The 19,991-nt window shown below is 35.9% G+C and overlaps 1 protein-coding gene across 3 annotated transcripts in view; it reads left to right on the plus strand.

Annotated features, from left to right (window-relative positions):
• LOC106868549 (fibronectin type 3 and ankyrin repeat domains protein 1) overlaps nucleotides 1–18,226 on the plus strand; it is a 20,929-nt gene extending 2,703 nt beyond the window's left edge. Inside the window, exons 2-11 of one of the 3 annotated variants that reach the window (XM_014913855.2) lie at nucleotides 238–421; nucleotides 2,072–2,199; nucleotides 4,372–4,453; nucleotides 6,180–6,254; nucleotides 7,700–7,765; nucleotides 8,818–9,032; nucleotides 10,356–10,528; nucleotides 12,734–12,778; nucleotides 16,826–16,923; nucleotides 17,788–18,226. In XM_014913855.2, the coding sequence (XP_014769341.1) occupies nucleotides 238–421; nucleotides 2,072–2,199; nucleotides 4,372–4,453; nucleotides 6,180–6,254; nucleotides 7,700–7,765; nucleotides 8,818–9,032; nucleotides 10,356–10,528; nucleotides 12,734–12,778; nucleotides 16,826–16,882 (1,025 nt within the window). In that variant the 3' untranslated portion in view covers nucleotides 16,883–16,923; nucleotides 17,788–18,226. Of the gene's footprint in view, nucleotides 1–237; nucleotides 422–2,071; nucleotides 2,200–4,371; nucleotides 4,454–6,179; nucleotides 6,255–7,699; nucleotides 7,766–8,817; nucleotides 9,033–10,355; nucleotides 10,561–12,733; nucleotides 13,344–16,825; nucleotides 16,924–17,787 lie in introns of those variants that run through there. The other 2 variants (XR_001409307.2, XM_014913858.1) reach the window with 2 other exon arrangements.
• Nucleotides 18,227–19,991: the final 1,765 nt, after the last annotated feature.

Below are 19,991 nucleotides of genomic sequence, written 5' to 3' on the forward strand. Positions count from 1 at the left end.
TATTGTCTTAAAGGAAAACACACAAAGAAAAAAAATTATTTTTATTCTTAGTTTAAACTCTGCAAATACTGACTTTGCTTTTCAGCCCTATAAGTTTGATAGGACAAGTTTCACTGATGCGTTTTAGGTGAGGTTGGAGGTGGCTTGTGTAGTTACTTACACAGTTATCCATACAATTTTGTGTTTATTTCTGCCATCCTAATTTTAACTTTAAATTCTTTTTTTCTACCTGATCAGATAACATTTCGGTCGCAGAGCCTGATGTGACTTCTTCCAACCATTATTCTGTACATCTTGATTGGTCTTCCTCTCTGCTCCAGTTCAAATACAACATTCTAAATGAAACTGAGAGAATCTACACCATTACACAGCAATCTGAAGGTCATGTTGAACAAGAAGATGGCTGGAAAGATGTATATATGTATGTACACTAACATGTACTGTTTTATCTAGTTGGATAGTTAACTCTAGAATTTAAAGAATATTTCATTTATATGAAAATAGTTATTGCTGCTGTTTAATCTAGTTTAGCCTTGATCCAGGAGACATATAATCAAAGACATTCCAACTGTGACATTCCTGTTTTTTTATTCTGACAGTGTATTTACATTAATATTATTTAATGTAGTTTTCTTTGTCAGACCTGATTCAGTAACCTTATTATTAAAGACATTCTAGTTTGAATAATCTGTTTCATTTAATGTGATTTTCCATTTTTTTTACAGATGATAGGGTGTGAGCTGAAATAAATTTGGCTGCTATTTCAGGCAGATTAAGCAGCTACATAAATGATTCTATATTCCTTCTCTCCATTGATGAAATTGCATTACTTATTTCTTATTTCTTTATTGCCCACAAGGGGCTAAACATAGAGGGGACAGACAAGGGTATTAAGTAGATTACATCGACACCAGTGCGTAACTGGTACTTAATTTATCGACCCTGAAAGGATGAAAGGCAAAGTCGACCTCGGCGGAATTTGACCTCGGAACGTAACAGCAGAGGAAATATTGCTAAACATTTCGCCCGGCGTGATAACATTTCTGCCAGCTCACCGTCTTAAATTGCATTACTGCTGACTTTAATCAAGTAGTATTGTTCAGTCAAGGTCAGCTGCACGTTAAACATTACTGCAAACAATATAATCTATCCAGTGTAACTTTTATTGCTTTTTGCTGATGTGGTATAAATTAGATACAGTGGCTCTGAGGTTAAGGTGCTTGACAACTGATTGCATAGCCACATGTCCAAATCTTATTCCTTATAGATGCTGATCATTTACTTTCATCAACTGAATGATTTTCTGATAACAATCTTCACAGCAAAACTAAGTACATGCACTCTGATATACAGTATGGTATAATATATGATTAAGCTTCGTATGTATCAGTATATTTTTTAGGAGTTTGTGCCTAAATTAAAGAGAATATGGTATTTTATACCAAGCCTGAAGACAGTTTTTACAAAGAGACAAATTTACTAGAAGCTAGTTCTTTATCACCAAATTTTCTCCACAACAAGACTTGATATATTTATATACCTATAATAAACATCTGCTGTAACCATGTCATATTTCCTGGAGTTTTGCATCCAGAACTTGGACATCCGGTATATTCATCTATTTTTAAGACAGTAGGATAAAACTTGGAGCAAATCTAAGAGCTGTTGCATGTACAGAATATATCATGTAATGTACTAGTAATAATATTTAAAATCATAAAAGAAAATACAAACTTTATTTTAATTCACATTATAGGGCTTACTGTAAGCCAAACTTTATTGTAGAGTGGATATAGTTAATGTTAGTAAATCACTGTTACTTTCCTTAGTTGACACTGTGTGAAGATGGAAGGCAAGTTTGACAACTGCAACATATGAAGTCAGAGCTTAGATTAAATACTGTTAAATCTTATATCTAGGACCCTACTATTTCTGCTTACTCATTGTTCCATCATCCTCTTGTGGTATTGTTACAATTACTCAATGCACTACACTGGTGTGTGTGTGTGTGAGAGAGATGACAATCAAATCAAATAATAGACAAACTATATTATCTATTATTTTTTTGCAGGGGATATGGTGAACATACAGTTGTGATGGACCTTAATCCAAGCACTGAGTACATGTTTCGACTTCGATTTCATCGAAGTGATGATGATTACACTTACTGGTCACCTCCAGTAAAAGCCATTACATGCAGTAAGTAGACATCTCAAATTATTTTATTATTTTTACTCTTTTATTGGTTCTAGTGAGTTAGAAGTCTCCATGCTGGGCTTTTTCTCATGATTTTTTCTTTTCATATTTAATATTTACAAATTTTCTGTGAATGTTAAATTTTTGAAATATTGGGTTGATATTTTGCCTATGGTTAACATTTATGGTTTACTTAACCTGAATGAGCTCTTAATCTTCATCACTCTGAGAGATGGAGCTAATGTTCGATGGGGAATGCATCGTCAACATGACAAGCTCTTTGATTCTGAAGGTCTTTATGGATTGTCGTATTGAGTAAGTGAATTTTAATATTTGTGTGTGCATAAATGTATATATTTGCTTTCTCTTTAACAATATTTCACTTCTTTGTGTATGTGAGTGGTTACAGATTAGGATGTTTGAACATTTATCACCACCACAACCATTCTCCTCTTCATCATCATCATTCTAGTCATTGCTAACCCCTACTTCTTCCTTGCCCCTTTGTCCTCCCTTTAACTATCATCAAGGTCATCATTTTTGCCATCATCATTAATTTTTAAGTCTGTTTTACCAGTCTGGCATCGATTGGACAACTTTACAATTCATCAACTGACTGTGCATCTTGGCTCTACTTCATCTCTTCTGTGAGATATCCCATGTTCTCAATCAAAAGTTTTGACTGGCTTCTTCCCAAGTCCTCCTTGTATCTCAGGTAATTCCTGTTTCTACTCTGAGGACACATTTGGAGGTGTTTTAGTTACTTATTCTCTCTCAGCTAGATGTTCTTCTTATTGATAAGCACTCAACCATAAACTAAGAATTGAAACTGTGGTTGTCAGTCAGACAGGCTAAGGTATATATTCACTTGCTTTGCCCAGAAGCATCCTTATTCTCACATCTGAGTTAGTTCATGGTTGTTGTTATTGTCTATGTCCATCCCCACCTAATGAAACTGTTCAAGTAGAACAAAGATAAAAGCCATTCCAACTATGACCTCTTGTTTTTAATTTCTGTTACTATCAGTTATTTTTCTAATAAGCCTGCTGGCTATTTACAACATCAGTGCCTGAAAAGACGCAGAAATTCGACAGATCATTGACAGTGAGATTTGGCTGTTTGGTAGCTACTGGACTTCTGCCACTGATGAGCCTAGGCAGGACAAAATCACGTGGTCTGGAAATTCCAGTACCCATAGCAGACAATCCCATCTGCCAACAATATAAATATGAGTGCTTTTATGCACCATGCATCCATATAAGAGGTTCTCTCAAGGTAAATAACACGGTATTCAGTGTTCTAACACAACATCCAAGTTAAGCTGCATGTTTGCTTGAGTGTTTATGCTTCTGAATGTATATGCATGAGTGGTCTGCATGTATGTGCATGAATGTGTGTGAACATGTATCTTCACCCCTTTGTAAGAGTGTGAGTTACCAATAACCTCTTTAAACACTAAAAATGAACCAATGAAGGAGCAGCCTCTCCTTGCTTGAAATAGTAGTCACATCCCATTTAAATTATATCTCACTGTCTTTAAAATGGGATGATACAGCAATAAATAATACTCTCAGATAAACTGTCTGAACAAAAGATAGGGTAGTCATGGCAGGAATATCTTGATTTTGTAGAACACCAACAAAAGTATACAACTAGGCTATCAACAATAGTATATTATTGACCAAGACAGCATTACTGGACAACCAAGTTAAGCAAAGAGTCAGTGGTTCACTTCTCATCACTGGCTTTGAGCTATTTTTTCCCATATGCTACATTAATATATCTCTGCTCAAGCTAACAAAAGACCTGCACAGTTGCCTGAGTTGCTAGAACTAACAGCAAATTTTCCTTCACACACACTGCACCATTATAAAAAAAAGGAAAGAACACACGAGATAATGTAGTCCTAGATACCTGGGATGGTTACATTTGGAATGTCTTTGCTTACAGGTCTTCTCTATCAAGGTTGACCCAAAGTAGAATACAAAGAAGAATAACAACATAGCTCTATATTCATTCATTCTTTTTTCATTATTAATTTAGATAATTAAAATTGATCCACAACAGACTCCAGGAGTAATTTTTGCAAATTCTGGTGATTATATTTAATTAAAATTAAGTTAGTGATTAAATATATAAATTGATTTCATCCATTTAAATTTCTTTTTTCTATAGAGGAACCATTCTATGGAGAGAACTTACACAAAGCTGTACATCGCCAGAAAATTTCCGAAATTGTGGATGTGCTAAAGTCTGGGTAAAGCACTGACATTTCCCTTCTGTATTTTTGTTTCTTGATCATCATTATTATTTATGTTAATATTTCTTCTCTTAATTTCATTTTGTTAACTTCTGTTTCATTGTTGTATTGTTATCTCTTGAGTATCTTCCCTCATCATGTTTAATATCTCTGCTATTGTTGTAATCCTTATTTTCATTGACATCTTTAACATCATATTAATCATCGTCACTGTATCATTACCATTTTTCTTTAATCAATGCAAACACAATCACCATAACCACCACCACAAGCATCATCCTCATTTGTCATTATCGCCACGATTAAGCACATAAATACTACCATCACTACTATCATTATTTGCAGCAAAAGTAGCATCACCATCTAGCCTAGAAAGATGATACTTTGAAAGTAATTGAAATTGCTCAATATAGCAAAAAAATAAAATTCCTATGACTTCTGTTTTTTCAATATTAGGAACAACTAAGGTGACGAGCTGGCAGAATCATTAGCATGCTGGGTGAAATGTTTGGCAGCATTTTGTCTTTCTTCATATTCTGAGTTCAAATTCTGTCGAGATCAACTTTGCCTTTCATCCTCTTGGGAACAATGAAATAAGTACCAGCCAAGTACTGGGGTCACTGTAATTGATTTACCACCCCCTCCAAATTTACTGGCCTTGTACCAGAATATGAACTCGATATTAGGGACAACAGTTTATGAAACTACTATTTATAATGGGGCCCTTGGGCCAAACCAGTTTACAGCCTTATTTCATCTTGTCTGACATCTTCATTGAAATATGTAACGTTATATAGAAAAATTGTTTGTTTTCTTTATCTACCTTTGGTTAGTCAATAATAAAATTCAGTATCAAAAAATAAAGTAAGTCTAATTTTTTCATTTGCCTGAAATGAATCAATGTTTTATATTAAGAAAAAAGTGATAAAAAATTAAAACTTCTCCAGGTACAGTATTTTAAACAGTAAACATTTACACCTTCCTAGAATGGCGCAACAGAGACTAACACAGTATTGTTTATACAAAACATTAAAATAATTATAAAAAAACAGAAATGTTCATGGTACGATTTTAGTTTCATTTATTATTTTCTTCGACCAACAAAACTTAAAAGCATCTGCAAGAACCCATAAAGACAAGCAAAATGTCATGGGCAAAATGCCATAGGCAAAATGCCACAGGCAAAAGGCCATGGGCAAAATGCCACTAAGCATTTTGCCTGGCATGCTGACAGTTCTGCCAGCTCACCACCTCAGTAGTAGCAGCAGCAGCATAATAGAGGAGGAGGAAGAGCTTGTTCAACATAACCTGGAACTAAATGAGAACAACAACCCTTATAAGTGACTGCTAGAGACATGTACTCCTGTCTGATAATATTTCAAGAACTGGTAGCTTCCATTCTGCTTAAATATCCATTAGCCTCAGTCTCATATTTTGTGTTATTTTTTAAAAAAACAAAATCTTTTGTTCCTTATCCTCAAGTAACTAATGATGACAATGTGGTTGCAGTGAGAATGAATATGAATGCTGATGGTGATAAATACTAATGATAATGATCCTAGTTATAGCCATGAAGATCATTAATCTGATTATTACACTGAAAGTGATGAGAATTAATATAGCAATGGTTAATAATGATTGTGACAGTAAGATGATGTTAATGAAAATGACAATGATTATGATGATTATATTACTGATAACAGTTTTCCATAATGTATTACAGAAATATCACAGTTGATGTGACAGATAATCATGGTCTAAGTGCACTAATGAATGCAGCAAAACGGGGCCAACCTGAGTAAGTACCTATTGTATATATATATATAGTCTTGTGGTGTGCATAATATCTGACATTGAAGTGAAATAGCGAAGTGGATAAGGTATAAAACTACAAGCTCATAAGTTTTTGAGTTCAAATCCATTTCAGGTATTGTATTGGGTATTTGGATAGCACAGTTAATTCTAGTCTCGCTCAGTTTTCCTAGATGTCAGAAATAAAAACTAGAAATACAAAGATAGACCGGCATCATAGCCAGAAGCAGATGCACCTTACACCAAAATGATGTCATGAAACCAAAGATAAATAGTGAAACTTAAAAGCCACTGACTTAGGAATCATTTACATTTGACAATTATGATGCCATGTATATATAAAGTCTTTTGATGTGTACAGTGTGTTGTGGTTATGGAGTGTATGGGGTTTTGTGATTATGGTGTGTATAAGATCTTGCAATCATAGTGCCTGCAAAGTCTTTTGTTTGTGGTATATGTGAAGACTTGTAGTTATGGGGTGTCTGTTATGATGTGTATAATGCATTGAGCTTATAATTACATGGTGTATAAAGTATTATTATAACAGTGTGTTTGAAGTATTGTGGTAATGACGTGCATGAAGTCTTATAGTTATGTTGTGTATTAAGATCTTGTATTTATGGCATGTTTTCTCTTTTGTGGTTTGGATGTGTATAATGTCTTATTGTTATGTGTTCAAGGTACTGAAGTTATGGTTTGTATAGGGTTTTGCAATTAAACCATATTTATATAAGGATTTGTGAGTATCTTCAGTGGTTAAGATTTATGAAATCTTGTGGGTATTTTTTTGTGGTTAAGATATATGAAGTCTTATGGACCGATGTGGTGCGTATGGAATTTAGTTGTATTCATAAGGTGTAGTCTTCAAAGGTGTTAAATATTAATCTTTTGATATGTGTTAAATCTTATTGTAGGTATAAAGTATAGTAGTGTGTGTGCACACAATCTAGAAATTTTATTTTAAGATATGAGGCCTATGTATATTGCCTTGTATATATACAAATCTTGGTAGGAGTCTCAACTGTTGGAGCTATAAATTGTTTTCAGGAATGTCACCTCTAGGCCTGCAAAATATTCTGTGCTTAGTTAGGTTAAAACGTTAAATATTAATTATTAAATATTTGAAGTAAGTGGTTTTCAATACGTATAAAAATGCTGATTTAATGCATGAAATTTGAAATTCAATGTATAATTCAGTAAATACTTAATATTTTGATGTTAGACTTCCTTCCTGCCTTTCAATAGAAACATACATATATAAACATACATACAGACATGCATACTTAGGTACATGATATGAATATAGCAGAATGCATTTATTTAACCGGCTAATCTACTGACTCTGTAATTCACTGCTTTTTGTATTTATTGTACCATAAGCTCTAGTAAGTAACTGCATCACATTCTGAAGTGTCTTCCTTCATATTTCAGAATTATGAAAGTATTGTTGTCTTATAATGCTTCTATTTCTTGCAAAGATGAAGCAGGGAAAACAGCGTGAGTATTTAGAATCAACTTCTTTTCATTCAAATATAATGATGGTACAGGAACAGAGGTTTGACAACTGCATTTTGTCTTGACACATTATAGTAATAACACTAACTTCTCAAAATTTATCACTGGTCAGTTGCCTTCTTTCTCTAGATTTTCACCCACTTTGTAGTAACATATTAAATTGGAATAAAATGGGATGGTATTTCTCTGGTAGAATGACATAAAATATTTCTTTTCCAAGATTAAAAGCAAGCCCTGGGTCAACCAGCATCCTATGAATGAATTTAGTAGACATAAACTGAAATAAGTAAGTAATGTGTGTATGTGCTTGTGTGTGAGTGTGTCTCCTTGTCTTGCTATTGTGATAGATGTAAATGTATGCCCTTATCATTTCAAATGGCGTCATTCCTTTCCAATCTTCCCCGAAAACATGCCCCAGCTTGGGGGAAATATTAACTTGCTTGAAAATAGGGAAGGGTTGGAAGCAGGAAGCGCATTCAGTAATGGAAAAACTGCCTTAATGGATTTTATTTGATCATGCAAGCATGGAAAAGTGGACATAAAAAAGATAATGTTAGTGATGATGTGTGTGTGAGTGTGTGTTTGCAAGGAAATATGTTTAACATACTATTAACATAAAGTTTATGGGATCATGCCAACTTTGTCTCCTTCAGTAATAAAAAGATACAATCATTGCACATATCAAGAAAACATTATTGCACTTCACTAAATATGAACAGTGTACTACCAGAAACTCCATGATTATTTCAGATGTTAGGTGTCTCTATCCTGTTAAATGCACATCTTCAACATAGCAAAAACTGCATCACAATGAGATTAAAAGAATGAAACAAGAAAACAAACTGAAATTTAAATTTAAAATCACAAAAAAATATTATTATATTTAGATATGCTTGAATTTTATCTTCACCCAATCATTTTTATATAGGGAAATACTTCGTCTTCATTTATTTGAAATTTCAAACCGAGACAAAAAAAGTTTAAATTGATAGTGAAATTTTTTTTTTTTTTCAATTTTTTTGAGGTTACCCTAGTCTAATGCATGCCTGCATTTATGGCCAGCTATCAACTGTAAAAATCCTGTGCAAAAATGGTGCACTCTATGAAGATTATGATTTGGGTGGTACTACTCCATTGCATTATGCCATTGACAGCTGCAACTGTGATCTCATTGAGTGGATGATTGGAGATGGAGCAAATGTGAACATTCAAGACAAAAATGCTGGTTGGACTCCATTGATGCGATGTGGTGAGTTCTGAATTTGTAGTTGTAAATCAGAAACAGTTGTTAAAGGTAGCAAGCTGACAGAATTGTTAGAGATTTGGAAGAAATACTTTGAGGTATTTCTTTCAGTTCTTTACATTCTGAGTTCAAATCCTGCCAAGATCAACTTTGCCTTTCATCTCTTTCGGGTCAGTCAAGTAAAAGTCTAGAACTGGAGCAATGGTATTGAATAACCCCCTTCCTTAAAATTGTGCCAAAATCAGAAAAAGGAGGTGAAATGGCATGATTGTTAGAGCATTGGATAAATGATTTGCCAATGTTTCTTCTGACTCTACAATCTGAGTTCAAATCCTACAGAGTCTACTTTCATCTTTTGTGGTTGATAAAATAAGTACCACAACTTTAGGGCCAATGTAATTAACCTGCCCTTTCCCCAAAAAATTTGGCCTTGTGCCAAAGTTTGAAACCAACAATGGTGAACAAGCAGAATCATTAGCAGTATTTCATTCATCATTACATTCTAAGTTCAAATTTCACTAAGATTGACTTTGCTTTTCACCTTTTCAGGGTCAATAAAATAAGTACCAGTTGAGCGCTGGAGTCAATGTGATCAACTTATATCCTCCCACAAAATTCAAAACCATTATTATGATCATCATCATCGTCATAGAATTTTAGAACACTGAAATGCTTGAAACAGTGGATCATCACCAATCTGTCAACTGTTAACATTTTGTGGTCTAATTTCACAGATTTAACTGGAATGTTGTACCAGAGTTCTTTTAAAGAAAGAATGGAATGCATCCTGTTTCTGATGTATCTCTAGTATGATTATCAAGAGCATTTCTTTCTAGAGTTAGCACTGTATATAGTTTTTACTGTATTGTTAAGTCTTATTGAAAAATAATGCATTGTGAGCATTTCAGGAGCATCAGCAACTGCTCCAAACGTGTAAGTCTTACTTTGTAGAGAGTCAGCAACTGATAAGAACTAAAGTATTTTTTGTCCTTAAAGCAGAATGCTAGTTTTGGGGATAAAGTATTAACTAAATTGTGGTCATCAGGGAAGACCATCAGAGATGGTGAGGCTTAATTTTTGTAGTATGTTTGAATGTTTTAGTGGTGTGTTGTTCAAGACTTGACAGAGCAAAGTACACAATTGCTTCCTTGACATGAACAGTGATTGAGTTCTTGTGCTGTTGAAAGAAATAAGATTATCTTGTGCCAGTTAAAATATATGTACCCATGAATAAGCAGCATGTTTGTTAAATTAAGTAATCTTTCTACTAAGAAATACTTATCTATGCATATTTGACATGATGCTTACTATTTTTTCTAATATTCTCAGCTTCTCTCCATGGTAACAAATTAGTTGCTTATACATTGATCCACTGTAAAGCCGATATTGATGTCAGGGACATAAATGGGAAGACCTGCTTAATGATTGCTGTCGTCAATGGCCATCTACAACTTGTGGAACTGCTCTTGGAGTACAATGCTAATGTTACAATATACAATACAGTTAGTAGACTGCCATTCTATTTATTTTTCATGTAAGATCATAATTATTGTTGTTGCTATTTAGTGATGCAAAGTATTCCAGCTTGTCCAGCCCAGCATTTTGTATGTCAGGGACTACATTATTCATCTTCCCTTCTTTATATCAGATGGTAGAGTCTAATTTAATGAAAATTTGGCTATTACTTCTAGCAGTTCAACTAACAATATAGAATCCTTCTCACATATTAGTCAATATTATTGCTGTACTAGAGAATTGTAGGAAATGGAACTTAAGATTAAATATGCACATTACATCATCTAATTATTTTTTAATTTTCTAGGCCTAGTCATTAGAAATTTTTTATTAATTTCTTCTACTATCTTACAACCATTTTCCTGCCCATGATCCCATTTGTGGGTATGACTCCTGTTGGAACAATTTTCACAGCTAATACTACTCATACTATTAACCACTCAACTGAGAAGTAGACGTGAGAACTGCTTTCTGTTTTGTTCAGTCAGGCAACCTGATGCTAGGAGAGTTATGTACCTTGCTCAAAAGCATAACACTAAGGCTACACTAATTTTCATTTGAACGATAATCATGTGGTATAGCTTACATTTATTATATGTAATAATAATAATAATAATAATAACTGGTTGTCTCTTGAGGTCTCTGGGTGAGACTTCGAATCAACTTGTACAAATACAAAGGAAAAGTCAAACATATACTAATAATGATAATAATAAATGCCTTGATGCAGTACCAGACACTGGCTCTCATGGCTTCTGATCTTAACTGATTGGAAGTTTTTGTACATGTACATGTTTTGTCTTGGTATAAAAGATGGGCTGCAACAAATATTCTGCTCAGTACCACAGATTTGCTTGTCAGTTATTTGACCTTAACCATTTGAGTGTGTCCCTTAGTGGCTGATGGTATGTGTATCTCTGATCATGTGCAAGAGTAGTGGGGGAGCATCAAAGCCATGTGTTGAGAGGAATTATTTGGGGTTTGAATAATTCACCTCTGGAAACATGGGTGTTTTGTTCAACATCCTGAAACAACCCTTATTCAGGGACCTTTTGAACGGGATGGGCTATTTGACCTAAAGAAAATTCTAACTGGGACTCCCACCTGCAAGGTCATGCACTGTTTATCTTGATATGAGATCACCATGTTGCGCACATATGGTTGTGATGCATGTGCCCGATGTACCCTTATCAGACAAGTAGTCATGATGAGTATACTGGGCTTTGTATATTTTACCCCAGTGTCTCTTTGATGGCATGCACTGCTCTCTCTCACTCAATAATAATAATAATAATAGTGAGAATTACATAAACACAGGGAGTTCAGGTGGTTGCATTTCAACAAACTAGTATATGACTGGTTCTTTATTTTATTGATCCCAAAAGGAAGAAAAGCTAAATCAACTCTAGTAGGATTTGAACTCAGAATGTAAAATAATATAACTAAATACCTGCAGTCTCAATTAGTGAGGGTGTCAGCTGTGGTATTTAAAAGACTGTCACTATTAAAAAATATATACTGAATTACAGAAAACTCAGTTTAGTTATATAAGTGATAGGCATGGCTATGTGTATTACTGAGTTATCTTTTACACATATCACTGTAAACAGCCTTCCATTGTCAATGAGTTTTCCGATACTTAATGATGATGCATATTATCTGTGACAGGTGGAGACAAACTGACTATCCACACCACTGATTACCATATGGCATTTTTGTCTGGTGTTTTGATACTCATTTCCTCACTAATAATACTTATTTGAACCAATAAAATTATAAATTGTTGCTGTTATTATTATTGTTGTAATTGTTGCTGCAGCTATTGTTATTGTTGTCAATTAGTGTAATGGAATGGTAGACTTAATACCTTCATGGATTTCCCTATGTCCCTTTATTTAATAACTTCAAATAAACTCAATGTCAAGACTACTGTTATTAAATCCAAGGCCTATAAAATCAGTGCTAGTCAAATACTGAAGTTGGTTTGTTGACTGTTCCATCTCCTGAAATGTGTGGCCTTGTGCCTATGGTAAAAATCATTATTATCATTATTACTATTATGGAAGGGTTGATTCAACTGATACATTACCCATTCTGCTACTAAAGATGGCCTTAACATTTAGAAAAAAATCAATATTATATATGAACAACCGTTATCTCTTGTATTGCATTTTTATCCTTATCTTTTTCAGAGTGGCCGTACTGCATATCAAATAGCTGTTTCCCTTGAAAGAAGAGTGAGTAGATACATCATTGAAGTTAAATTTTACTGGTGGATTGGATCATAATTGTCATGGTTCTTCTCAACTTCAAATCTAACTCTGGGAAAGTACAGCTGCTGCACATACACTGATTACCAAATATTCACTCAGCCAATATTCTGTTACCTCTAGCACACTGAGGTACTCTATCCTCTCACTCTCTACATATATTTATGCTCTGTCCCTGTCTTTTCTACTGAAATAGCAAGATATGTACAACTTCCCTTGTTCTGATACTCTTAACACTCTTAATGCAACCTTAAATGTCCTACTCAGATTTATAACTTTTTGAACCCACATTTTTCAAGACAAACATCACCACATTGATTTAACCTACATCAGGAAGGCTGTTAAAGACAATGATTACTGTCTCTTCTTCCTTGTAGTTCATAATAATAATAATAATAATTCTTTTATTAGCTACAAGGGCTCACATACAATAACATTAAATGACATAACACAGACATTAAAGACAACACGAGACAAAGGGTTTTACAGCGTGTAAACAATATATTACAATAAAAAATTAAACAAATTAAAACTCCTAATAGGGGAGGTGCTTTAAAGTCCTCATGGAAAAACCCACAAAACGCATGGGTGTTTGATCAACAGGGCAAGAGCCCTTCCCTTTTAATTTTTTACTGGTGTATATTCAGAACCGGTCCCTTCACACTGGCCATTCTTCCAACATTCACCCACCTTTCAACAAACTTGCTAGAAGGCAACACATCTCTCTCCACCCTCAACTTCCTTTTCAAGTGAAATTTGAAAAAGTCGTTGAGGGCTTGGCCAAAGAGGAAAGTGTCTGTCTTTAGCCCTTTCAAGCAGGTCTGCCATACTACCTCTTTCACTACAGCCACTAGACAAAAAAAAATTGCTTGCCCCTCTCAGCTAAAAGAGGGCAGCGGGGCAATCTTCACAATGGATTCAACTGATAGTTGGATCCATCCTATATGTGACAGTAGGTGGTCAACATAAACCCACAGGTCAGCAATACTTAGACACTGGACGAGGGCATGTAGAGCAGTTTCATCATTCTGCATACACCTCAGGTAGGCCCGGCTGATGGCATTTCCGTGCCTGTACAGTTTATCTCAAACAGGAATAATCCTTGGTAGCACTGCCAGGCAAGGAATTTCAGAAAGTTATCCATAGGCTCAGGCCTGAAAGTTCTCCGAAACAAACCAGTTAGTTGATCTTCATCAACACCCAGTTTCCTCAAGAATGTTGACACACTTTCCCTCCACTAGCCCTCTATAGAAAGCTAGAGTGGAACTACTACCAATGACATTGCACGCCTGGCAGAGAGCTGTGAGCGCTTGACAGCACTCAAGGTGCCAAGTGCACCTCCTCAATCTACGCCTAATCCAGGTTTGTAGCTCAGTCAAAGAGACGAGCTGTAGAAAAGTGTGCCTGACAAACGGTGACCACACCTGCTTACCATTAAGGAAATGCTGGAGATGCTGTAGCCTGAGTGCATGAACAACTACAGCATGCCCAACCCTTCATTCAGCCACTGTTGACAGCAGATGGAGCGCTTAACCAGTGGAACGTTCCCCTTCCACAGAAAGTGGAAGAGTAAACACACCAGCCACAAGGCAAGTGACGATGGTCAAGCGATAATAGATGATGGATAAGATGTACACATTTGCCACCTTGGCTTGACCTTTCAGCAACAGATTCCTCTCAGCCCGTTTCTGGGTGAGATTAGCTACCCTGCTCATCACTTTGTCCCAGTTTTTCTCCACCTGGAGGTCTGGACCAAAGCAGACTCTGAGCAATTTAACTGGACCATCTGTCCAGTGCCCCATGATGCTGTTGGACAGCATGGACTTGCCTCTCCAAGTGCCGAGTTGCAAGCCCACTGACTTTTTCACATTAATTTTTGCTTAATGTGAAAAAGTCATATTCTTGTAGTGTGTTGTCAATTCTTCATATTCTTGTAGTGTGTCGTCAATCAGGTTTATATGCCTGTGGCTCAGCACTATGATGGTGACATCGTCAGCGTAAGCAGACACACACTCCCACATCCTAGATCATGTGGGACACCCTTCAAAGTCTCTGACTTCCTCAGTAATGGCTCAAGAGTCAGTACATACAGAAGGGAGGAGAGAGGGCACCCTTGATAGATCAAACGCAAGATGCTGAATGGCTCTGACAGGTGACCATTCACCCAAACAACCGAGCAGATGCCACTATACAAAGCAGCAATCCAACCGCAGGAAACTAGACCAAAACTGGATACCCTGAGGACAGTTGCCAAGTCTTGATGGTTGATTCTATCTGATCAGAGCTCCACCCATGCCAACTTCGTTACCCTACCTCTCTATGATGTAGCGCATAAGACAGAGGTTGTCCTGAATAGTCCTGGTTGGGATGGTGCATGTTTGCACCTCGCTAACCAGCTTGTCCACAACAAGCACCAACCTCTTGGCTAACACCCTGGCCAAAATCTTCAACTCTGCATTGAGCAGAATGATGAGCTTAAAATTTTCTATAATGTCCCTCTTGTTTGAGTCCTTTCTCAGCAGTGTCACTGCCCCCCACCCCCGACATACAAAAGTAGAAATTCTCCTATTATGCTGCTAGTTGCAATAGACATCTGCTAAGAGTCCTGCAAACAAGTCCGGCATCGAAATATAAAGCTTGTAGGGCAGACCATCCAAACCCGGCGATCTGCCTCTCGTGGATTCATATAAAAAAGATTGGAGGTGGTACAGGATAATACAATACATATAGAGCGGAACTGAATCATGCAAGAAAGGGAATAACAATAAAAATTATAACAAGTAAATCCCCAAAGGAGAGAGACTTCCAAGGGCTGCTTGTAGAAACCCCACAAAAACCATGATCACCCTGACCTCTAGAGCAAGTGCCTTCACCACTTCATCTACTTTCTCTAGAGGCACAATGCTCAGAGCAGGCTCATTCACTTGGCCATTTGTACTACATGTGGGATGGGTCTGGTTATCAGCTGAGTCCATCACAAAGATCTCCTTGCCACCTTCCTTTGGCCAGGAAGGGCAGGCAGTATTTTTGTCTGATGGCCTTAGTGAAATTGGTTGTATGGTGGACTAGGTTGAAAGGGCTAAAGATAGACACTTTCCTCCTTGGCCAAGCCCACTTTTTCAAGTTTCCCTTGGAAAGGGAAGTGCTACCACCCAACAATTTTGTGCTTGTGATAGTGGTGGTGGAGGCAATGGGAATGATGTTGACAGTGCTGGGGCAGGTATTTGAGAATTTGTTTTGATGGTGTCTCCAGCTGTTCTCTTTTCTTGATGACCAATTGTTCCTTTCAGTGGACAGACAATTCTCATTCACCATCTTTTTTTTTAGCAAATATCAGAATAGTCCCCAAGGGCTACAGATGGAAAAGAACTAACCAGCTCTCCAAGGTCCTGGTTAGTTTACTTAAGTAACGAAAACAAATGTACAATGCATAACAATGTGTAACAATATGAATAACAACAAAACTTACAGAGTGATGTGCAACACATGTCGGTGAACGTATAATACTAATACTACTACTACTAATAATAATGATAACAATAATTATAATGATTTCTAATCCAGGCACAAGGACAGCAATTTTGACGAGGAGTTAGTCAGTACCTTTGATCTCAGTATTCTTGATATATTATTTTATCAGCCCTGAAGGTATGAAAAGCAAAAATGACCTTGATGGAATTTGATCTCAGAATGTAAAGAATATAAACAATGTTGTTTTTTAGTCTCAGGTCAGTGGTGATCTAGCAAACCTTCGATGAAAGGTATTTGAAGATCTGACTACAAATTTTACCAAGTTGAACAATCACTAAATGCTGTCTTTTTGGCTTGCATGGTTCCTGTATATGTTGGTTTATATTATGATTAACTACTTATTCAAATTTCAGAACTTTATTAAATCATCTTTTTTTTATTATTTTTTTTTTTGTAGACCATTAGTTTATACTAATTCTGGTTTTTATTTGTTGCTAGTCAATGTTAGTTTTAGTTGATATGGTTTTCCTCTTCATTTGTCAGACAATAATAGAATGCATGAAGAAGTATATGAAAAAGAAAGGAATAAAGCATGTATAAGTAAATCACTAATGTTAACAAGCATAACTTATGGTATTTTGGTATGTGCCTGCTTACATATTTTCCGGTGTGTCTAACAGCTACTAACATCTTTTTTTTTTCTTCTGTAAGTTGTATATTATCATCATCCCCATCATTATTTAATGCTTATGTTTCATGCTGGCATGGGTTGGAAGCTTTGACGGGATCTGATTGGTCTGCAGAATTGGTATGGAATGAGAATGAGACCCACAAGGAGGGGTTGAGTGTTGAAGTCACCAAAGGTGACAACTTCAGAGGGGGCAGAGGTGAGATATATGCCTTTAATGCTGGAGGAAGTATTGTCAAAGAATTGCTGATAGTATGAGGAGTTGGGAGAGTGAAAGAGGGAACAGATATATTTGGGAGAAAGTGGAAGGGAGACTTTGACCCAGAGTAACTGGAAAATGTTATTACTGAAATCCAGGTGAATAACAAGGAGAGTGGAGTCTACATATATGCTGACACTATGTATTGGGCAAGCATGGATAAGTCTTGGTAACCCTCTACCAGAAGCCTTGTTCAAAATTTATGAACACAATAAACTCCAGCAAAGTTACGCATAGATCAGGTGGTTAAATATGACCAGTATATGTGTCCTTAAGCAAGACACTTATTTCATGTTGCTCCAGTCTACTCAGTTGTAAATCAGTAACTGACATGAAAGTTCATTTTTTTGCTGTTATTGTTGTCGGTGTTGTCAATGCTGATAATGTAGTTGATTGTTATGTATTGTAGCAAAAGATTAAATGATTTTTGTTTTTTTGGTTTTACCCTTGAAGGAAACTTGTTTGTAATGAGTTCATCATTCTACTCCATCATTTTCTGTAACTGTTCATTATTTTTTCTTTCTTTTTTTTAAATCTCTGTTAATACTTTTTTCACAGGTTTGTATCTGAGAGGGGAAGAGGTATATCTGTTTACACTAGTGTTATTACTGCTACAGCAACTACCTCTTCACCTTTCCCTATTCCTCCATAAGATGAAGCTATCTGGTATTTCTTGAGAACTTTATTTACAAAATAAGAAAACATAGATGTTAAAATTGTTTTTTTTTTTTTTACCAACCCAAAGAAAGCAATGTGAACACTGGAATGCTTCAAAGTGTTCTGATCAGTAAAATACACTGAAAGTAACTATTTCTATTGAGTACCAAGACCAGTTGGTTATTGAAGTGACTTAACATAACAGCTTGCTGTCACCCTTCAGCTAAAGTATACCATCGTTCCTGAGCCTGAAGTTGCAATTCATAGCATAAAACTTAGACTGTTATAAACATTCATGGTAACAAGTTGGGTAATAAAATATCCATAAAGTGGACAAATATATTTTCATAGATGTTGATATTTCAAATAAAATTAAAAATAAGTGTCACAATTGAATATCAATTAAAACTTAATTTTACAAAGTAATCGCTGGTTGCCAGCTACCAGGTAATGTATACCATAGTACCTCAACTGGAAGTAACATTTCATGACACTAGTCTAAATCTGTTATAAATACACAAGCTGAAAAGTTAGGTAACATATATCTACATAGCTGTATGTGTATGTATGTATTGGGTCATCCCATAAATAATGCATTTTTTCAAGTGTATGAACTAAAAGTTGGAGTATCAACTTATGAAAGCAGGTAGTAATTTTACCTTGTCCTTATGTTTTTTAAAGAGTGCAGTTCGATTTTAAGTTATTTTTTTCAAAGCTATAATGGAAGTGACAAAGGAAAATATTCAGCATATTTTGCTTTATGAGTTTAATAAAGGTAACAATGCAATGTGCAAGGAATATTAATGCAGTATATGGGGATCAGATCCCCTGTCCTCTACCATGCAAGACCCAAACATATACATATATACTATTAAGTACATAAATGCATTCTCTTAGTAAAACTAAGTTTTAAGGATGTATAATCCTGCTGGGGGTGCAGAAGCTAGAGATAGATGAGTGGTTGGTGAGAGCTGTGCAAGCCATGTATAAGGATGCTGTCAGGAAGGTGAAAGTCAGCAATGTGTATAGCATTGAATTCAATGAACAGGTAGTTCACCAAGGCTTGGTTCTCATCCCCCTCTTATTCATCATAGTCTGCTTGGCCAAAACAGGAATTTAAGACAGAATGCCCTTGGAAGCTCCTCTATACTAATGACCTTGCTCTTATAGCCGAATCACAACCAAAATTAGAGAAGAAATTTCAGGTATGGGAGTAAGATCTGGAATCAAAGAGCCTTAGAGTTAATTTAGCAAAGTTAGTAGAAAAACAGACAAATCACAGATCCCTTCAGGGAGATGCTCCTACTCAATATGTAGATAGAAACTCCATAAGGTATACCCAGTGCAAGCTATGGACACAAAAGTTGCAGCCATATCAGAGGGAGATTAGCAAAAAGTCTTGGTGTGTGACACCTGTGTAAAAACAATAAACACTAAGGATGTACAAAGATTAGACTTTGTCAAATGCCCAGAGATATATAGCTTCTGTTAGGTAGGTTACCAAGTCAGCAGTGGAGGAGATTGCTCTGAAAGCATAGCTGCTAGAATAAGAATGTACTAAGCAGAATTCATAGAGCTACCCTTCTTGGTAACAAAGGGCCTCTCACTCTAAGTGAAAGGCTAATTGCATGATGCCTGCGTGTGAACAGCCATGCTACATGACAGTGAAACATGGGCTGTGATTGTAGAGGACATAAAAAAACTTGAAAGAAATGAAGCTATTATGCTCCACTGGATGTGCAATGTCAGTGTGCGCATACGACAGTGTAAGTATCTTAAGAGGAAAACTGAGCATAAGAGGCATCAAATGTAATGTGCAAGAAATGAGACTGCATTGGTATGGCCATGTGATATACATGAACAAGGGCAGCTGCATAAAAGAAGTGCTGATTTCTAACTGAGGGAACCTGTAGAAGAGGTAGATGTAGGATGTAGATTTCAATGGTGATTACGATTGTACAACAGCTCGGAAATCTCACTTTGATAATTCTGATAAGAAAAGAACTGAATTTGTTGGTGAGATCCAGGCCATGATTGACAACAATCCCTCCAAGTCAGTCAGGTCCATCGCCAGGTACACTGAAGTGTCTGAGTTTCTTATCAAG

The sequence above is a fragment of the Octopus bimaculoides genome, chromosome 14 (genome assembly GCF_001194135.2).
Source record: "Octopus bimaculoides isolate UCB-OBI-ISO-001 chromosome 14, ASM119413v2, whole genome shotgun sequence".
In the NCBI taxonomy this organism is placed as follows: domain Eukaryota; kingdom Metazoa; phylum Mollusca; class Cephalopoda; order Octopoda; family Octopodidae; genus Octopus; species Octopus bimaculoides.